We start from the raw sequence: 6,874 nt of genomic DNA, 5'->3' as shown, positions 1-6,874 counted from the left end.
TAAAAACTTTTTCTTTAACAAAGAACATGCATTTGGTTCAAATCTCAATGAGCTACCACAAGCTAGTCCGTACAAACGTTTTAGTTCCCACACGAAACTTTCTCGAAAACCTCACATCTTTATTTAGAAAAGAAATGTGAGATTTAACCAAAAAAAAGAAATACAAAAGCTAAAGAACAATATTAGGGGTCAGTTGGTCCACTCCATTGAAATACTAATACTGAACATTAAGTTGTATGATAATTTATTATTTTTTATGCGAGATAAAATATAAAAATATTATATGGCATTAGCAATATTGGAATTGAATAATTTTAAGACAAAATACTTTTGTTAAGTAAACAATTTATGTATAATAATTTATTCATACTTGCATCACAATAAAACAATTCTTTCATTACAAATTAATTTATCCCTTAAATAATTGACGTATTAAAATTTTCACATAATTAGCCTCAACTAATAATAAATGAGAATTAAACGGGCGAAGTGCAAGAGTAGCAAAATATTTGGAGTACAAAGAATATCTCAAGTTTCAGCTTACTTACCAGACCCTCCTTTACAATAAAATAAGCACTACCTCTGCTACTTCCCCACCTATACTTTCCCCTCCAACCTTCAAATTCTGCATTTTCTTGCACCCTTTACCTTACATTTTTCTGGGTATTCAATCAAAATCCAAGCTTTATCTTAAAAAGACCACATTCCTCTTTATGTTATTACAGTGCTGAGGAGGTTAAAAATGGGTAAGAAAAGCTGGATTTTGTGGGTTGTGACTCTGCTGCTATGTTGGAGCAAGATTGCAATGGCTAAAAAGCACATGAAGTACAAGGACCCAAAACAACCAGTTGAGGTTAGAGTAAAAGATCTTCTCGGTAGAATGACTCTTGCAGAAAAGATTGGTCAGATGACTCAGATTGATAGGTCTAGTGCTACAATCAAAATCATGAAAGATTACTATATTGGTAACTTTTCAAATCTCTGTCGCATTACTCCCGTACCTATTTATGTGACATAGTTTGAATTTGCACATAGTTTTAAAACTTTTGAAACTTGCGCTTTTAAACATGACATAACTTTTGAAACTTGTGCCTTAAACATGTCATAACATTTGCGTCGCTATAAAGTAAAGTCTTGTCGCCCCGAAAGATTCTCATTAAGGGGGTAAAATAGTAAGTGCAAAGTTAATTGTATCCAAATTTAGAGGTGTGTCGTTCTTTTTTAGTAGAGTAGAAAGGAAAATGTATAACATAAATTGAACGAGTAAGTATCATTTCCATGTTTGTATATTTCTTTCCGCTATATATTTGTTTCTTTTGCATTTAATTTTTGGTTGTATAGCCGGTTTGTACTGTTAGTTTCTGGAGATTCTAAATATTGTCGAAGATTGTTTTGAGAGCTTGAAGTATATAGTAGTAGTAGTATCATTTGCATTTTTTTTTCTTTGTAGTTGCTGTGTGTTACTTTTCTTATATATTTGATAATGTCAGGTTGAATTAGATTCTTATGAGAATTTGAGTTTAATCCTTATGAAATACATTAGTATAATTTCACATCCGTATTTTGGATAAGGAACATTTCACATCCATATAATTGTATACTTTACATATTTTTCTAGTTTTTTTGCTTTTCTTTGCATCTCTTGATGATGATAAGTTACTAGCAGTTACTTTCTTTGAGATTCAGTTTAATAGTCGGAGATTTGATAATTCCAGCTTAATAGTTGTGAGTATACATGGTTACTCCAGCATTTTTTGACAATTCAGCTACAAGATCAGGAACTGCAAAATTGATGGAATAAGAATTAAGTAAAAAGAGCTGAAATGAATAGAGCAATAAGGGAAATTGAGCTAAAGTTAGATCCTTTTCAGTTTTCACTGATTCAGTTTCTTCATTGAAATTTGAATTATCCAGAGTACGCTAAAGGCTGTCGATGGAGTTTGGAAGCATGTTTTCAACATCTTTTTGTTATACCTCAGTCTTGGCTTTTATTGATTAATGATTAGGACCTTTTGAAAAATGAAACTATGGAACTGAAAGAAATGATTATTAAGTGCAAAACCAGTGATCGGAAAAATGATTATATGTGCAAATCAACTGCAAACAACATTTATTTTACAATTGTTTACTTATATTCAGATTCTGATGTTATGAAGCAGTAATTAACAACAAAGCATGAACTCCAGGAATATCTTTTAAGAACCAAGTAATTACTAACATCTTCTAAATAACCCATTGTCAAAATAAACTAGGAAATAGACTGGATTATATTTACCTTTTTTGAGATGAAAGATGGATTATATTTACCTGTGTTTAAACATTTAGATGTAGGGGGTCAAATCCCAATCAAAGGCTCTCCCACTTTTGCTTAACATATCATGTGGGTACGACATACAGATAATTGAAATTTTTGTTCGGTTATTCTAATTTAGGGAGTGTATTAAGTGGTGGGGGAAGTGAGCCACTTCCGAAAGCTACTGCTGCAGATTGGGTTAATATGGTGAATGACTACCAAAATGGTTCTATGTCAACTCGCCTTGGGATTCCTATGATATATGGGATTGATGCCATTCATGGACACAACAATGTTTTCAATGCCACCATATTTCCACATAATGTTGGGCTTGGAGCTGCTAGGTAATGATATTTTACATGTATGCTTTCTTTAAGTACAACATTCTTTGTTGAGTGTTGACAGATCAAAGTTATAATTTCAAGCTTCATTTCTCTTTTCTTGAAAAAGTTTAATAATTTCATTTGGGAAAATAACATTGGGATCAGCCATTTATTGGCCGTTAATAGACAGTTCTGCTAAATGGCATCACTTTTCAAGATATATCGCAATTCATATAACTTAAGCCCAGTAACTGTGTCTCATATGTAAATTGTATCTTGGAACTATGAATGTATTGTATGTTCAAAAGCTTTTTCTGATATCATCTACGATCATTTTTGCATTTTTGGAAATGTTTCCCAGTTCAAGGTGACATGATGTTGGCCTTATCCTTTTGCTTTCTAAAAAAAAAGATGTTGGTCTTATCTGAACATTCTGCCGAATATCTATTCTTCAGGGACCCTGAACTCATGCGAAGGATTGGTGCTGCTACTGCTCTTGAAGTCAGAGCTACAGGGATTCCTTATGCATTTGCTCCTTGCATCGCTGTAGGTGATACCATCATATTTCTAATTTATCTTGTCACAATTAGTGGCATTCTTTTTTATTTCATATTTTAAACTTTCAAGTTTTTCTTTAAACCTCTGTGGGCAGGTTTGCAGAGATCCTAGGTGGGGCCGCTGTTATGAAAGTTATAGTGAAGATCCCAAGATTGTTCAAGAAATGACAGATATTATAATTGGGTTACAAGGCGAAATTCCTAATGAATCGAGGAAGGGCATACCTTATGTTGCTGGAAAGTATGGAAACTTTGAAGGCAATGCCATACGTATTGTTTTATATTCTGCTCTTTGAAAGTTAGAACTTATATATACGGCCAATTTCCTCATCATTCTGCAAAGAATTGTCCAACCTAAGTTAATGGGAACCTTGACTGCTATTTAGTTTGCTTGTTCTCACTAGGGTGCAATGAGGTCCAATATAAGATGCTTTGTACTAATGTTGTTTTCCATTTTAGTAAGCCTATTTTTGTAGTTATTCTCAATTATTTGACGAGCCTTTTGTGAATCAGTTAAGATCTTATACTTACATTTTGGTATTGGTTCCTGGGTAATTAAATTCTAAGTTCCTATGAATTTATCTGCCTGTGAAAGGATTGCCCTTGAGTAATAATCCACCAACTCTCCTGATTTTCAGGAATAAGGTGGCTGCTTGTGCAAAGCACTTTGTTGGCGATGGGGGCACAACTAAGGGTATTAATGAGAATAACACCGTGACTAACATGCATGAGTTACTAAGTATCCACATGCCCGCCTACGACGATTCAATTATCAAAGGTGTTGCTACAGTAATGGCTTCTTATTCTAGCTGGAATGGCCAAAAGATGCATGCAAACCATGAACTAGTTACCACTTTTCTCAAGGGTACACTCAAGTTCAAGGTAATGTTCTAAAAATGACATGAAATTAAATAAACCTCAGTGGTCAATTCGGAAGCTTGTAGACCCTTCGTCTGAAAAATATGGAATAGAGGCGGCTAGTTATTTTTCACATTGGAAGTACAGAAATGTGGAACTAACATCCTCCAAAATATAGTTTTGATATTTAATGTGTTTGCTCATGCCTACTATGTTGTATCACTTATAGTTGCACCATTTGAAGGTGATATTACTGATTGGTGTTGATAATCTACCAGGGTTTTGTCATTTCAGATTGGGAAGGTATTGACAGGATTACCTCTCCACCTCATGCCAACTACACTTATTCAGTTGAGAGTAGCATTCTAGCTGGAATAGACATGGTAAGATCTTTTTAGTGGCAACATTCAGCTAAATTCTGAAAACTGCTATTAGTACTTCGAGAGCTGGAGTAAATTAATATTCAGCTGTATTGTGTTTGAGAAATTTTAAGGGTTCAATCTAAATCAGGAATATTTTCAAATTGGTCATTTGCAGGTTATGGTCCCATATAATTTCACCGAGTTTATCAATGATCTCACTTACCTTGTCAAGAACAATTTTATCCCAATGGCTCGTATTGATGATGCAGTGGAGAGGATTTTGTTAGTTAAATTTACCATGGGACTTTTTGAGAACCCCTACACTGATTTCAGCCTTATCAAAGAGGTCGGGAGCCAGGTAGGCGTGATACTTTACATTTCAGGCCTCATTTACTCAGTGCATGTGTCCGTAGTTTGAGGTATACCTTTTAAATGTTTGAATTGTGAAATTCAGCTCTTGTGGTTGTAATAACCCCTGGTTTGCGATCAGGAACACAGGAACTTAGCAAGGGAAGCTGTGCGGAAATCTCTCGTACTGCTGAAGAATGGGAAAACTGCTAATGACTCATTGCTACCTCTTCCTAAGAAAGCGTCTAAAATTTTGGTCGCTGGTAGCCACGCTGATAACTTAGGTTTTCAATGTGGCGGATGGACTATTGCGTGGCAGGGGTTTAGTGGTAATGACGATACAGGAGGTATTGTCAATCTATATCTTCTGATGCATTTCATAAGACCACTAATAATACATTTAACGACTTCCTGTGAATAGAAAATTCAAATTTCTTGAATAAGCTCCCCACCCCCACCCTAACATGACAATGAAAAAGACATGCAGACTGAGTATAGAAGTTGCTCTCATAATTTAATTGTATTGTGCAAAAAATCATTTGGAAAAATGTTATAGACTCTAAAGTTTGGTGGTTATTGGAAACTGCAGCAGACTAAGTAAGTAATGTCGGTAATGCCAAATAACCATTTGCTATTGTCAGTCGACTAGTGTTGAGAGATGGCTGAACAGAATTAACTTCATTTACAGGGACTACCATCCTTGGTGCAATAAAGTCTGCAGTAGATGCAGGAACAGAAGTCACCTATGTTGAGAATCCCGACAGCAAGTATGCTAGTTCCGGTGGCTTTGACTATGCTATTGTGGTTGTTGGCGAGCATCCTTATGCTGAGACGGCAGGAGACAGTCCTACTCTCACAATAGCAGATCCTGGGCCTGATGTCATTAACCATGTTTGCCCGTCCGTGAAGTGTGTTGTAATCATCATATCTGGTCGACCGCTCGTGATTGAACCATATCTACCGTCAATTGATGCACTTGTAGCAGCCTGGTTACCTGGTAGTGAAGGACAAGGTATCACTGATCTTCTTTTTGGGGACTATGGATTTACTGGAAAGCTTCCAAGAACATGGTTCAAAACTGTAGATCAACTTCCAATGAACGTCGGTGACCCCCACTATGATCCACTGTTTCCTTTTGGATTTGGGCTCAACACATCTAAGTCAACAGTGGCAAGGTAAATATCATCACTCAGGCCAGATGCTTAAGCTTACCGGTATTAATAAAAATTTCTGTTCTTCCAATAGTTTTACTCAGTATGTACATTGCTGCTTCCTTCATCCATCATTTTTTCCTGGTTCACATCTGTCAATTCCTAGCTTTAGCATAATGTTTAACTGCACATGAAAGTAACTAATCCATATCTACACCAAATGTGTTTCCTTTTTTGCTTCTTCTAAATTATCAACATGATTCAGAAGTGTTTCACTAGATATTGATTCCTAAAGTAACGTCTTTAATCATGACAGCTAGATTTATATTAGAGATGCTAAAGTTTATTTGACGTGATAACGATCAGTACTATTTTTGTATGAATTTCTTTGTTGATGGTAATTCTGATTGGTGCCATCTTGCACAGGTCCGTATCGTCAGGTGCTGCTGGAAAGCCATATGTCTTTGGGATTATGGTTTCTGTATTTATTGGTTTGTGGAGTATAGGCAGAGCATTCCATTGACTTGAAACAACAAATTTATTAGACTAGAAGGATTAGAAAGAACATTTCTTCAGTAGCTCTGTAGTCTTCTATTTCTCTCCAAGTATGCAGAATTATATCTCTAAAAAAGAGAATAATAGTCTCTCTACCTCCACAAGGTAGGGGTAAGGTATGCGTACACACTACCCTCCCCAGACCCCACTATGTGGGATTATACTGGGGATGTTGTTGTTGTTGAAAAAGAGAAGAATAACTAGTTATGATTAAATAGAGATGTATGTAGCAGCATGAGCAACTCATTTGTAGATGGCTTCTTTGTCTTTGTATTCCAGGAGGTGGACATAGTTGTCCCAATCCTACATGTATTTACCCTTTTGACATTAGTTTAAAAGAAAAGAAAAAACTATTGTTGAGTGTTACACTTTTTGTTCTGTGATCTTACAAAACTTGAATGTTAACACTTTTTGGTTTACAAATGGT

At 35.5% G+C, this 6,874-nt stretch overlaps 1 protein-coding gene across 1 annotated transcript; it reads left to right on the top strand.

Moving 5' to 3' along the window:
• Positions 1 to 595: 595 nt before the first annotated feature.
• Positions 596 to 6,813, top strand: LOC104091760 (uncharacterized). The gene is made up of 10 exons (XM_009597161.4): positions 596 to 965; positions 2,433 to 2,637; positions 3,072 to 3,162; positions 3,269 to 3,414; positions 3,812 to 4,055; positions 4,310 to 4,414; positions 4,569 to 4,751; positions 4,884 to 5,088; positions 5,430 to 5,916; positions 6,319 to 6,813. The coding sequence occupies exons 1-10, from the start codon at positions 743 to 745 to the stop codon at positions 6,413 to 6,415; spliced, it is 1,986 nt and encodes a 661-aa protein (XP_009595456.1). The 5' UTR covers positions 596 to 742; the 3' UTR covers positions 6,416 to 6,813.
• Positions 6,814 to 6,874: the final 61 nt, after the last annotated feature.

The sequence above is a fragment of the Nicotiana tomentosiformis genome, chromosome 1 (assembly GCF_000390325.3).
Source record: "Nicotiana tomentosiformis chromosome 1, ASM39032v3, whole genome shotgun sequence".
In the NCBI taxonomy this organism is placed as follows: Eukaryota; Viridiplantae; Streptophyta; class Magnoliopsida; order Solanales; family Solanaceae; genus Nicotiana; species Nicotiana tomentosiformis.
The sequence above is the reverse complement of the archived record's forward strand: the minus strand, read 5'-3'. Positions and strand labels throughout refer to the sequence as shown.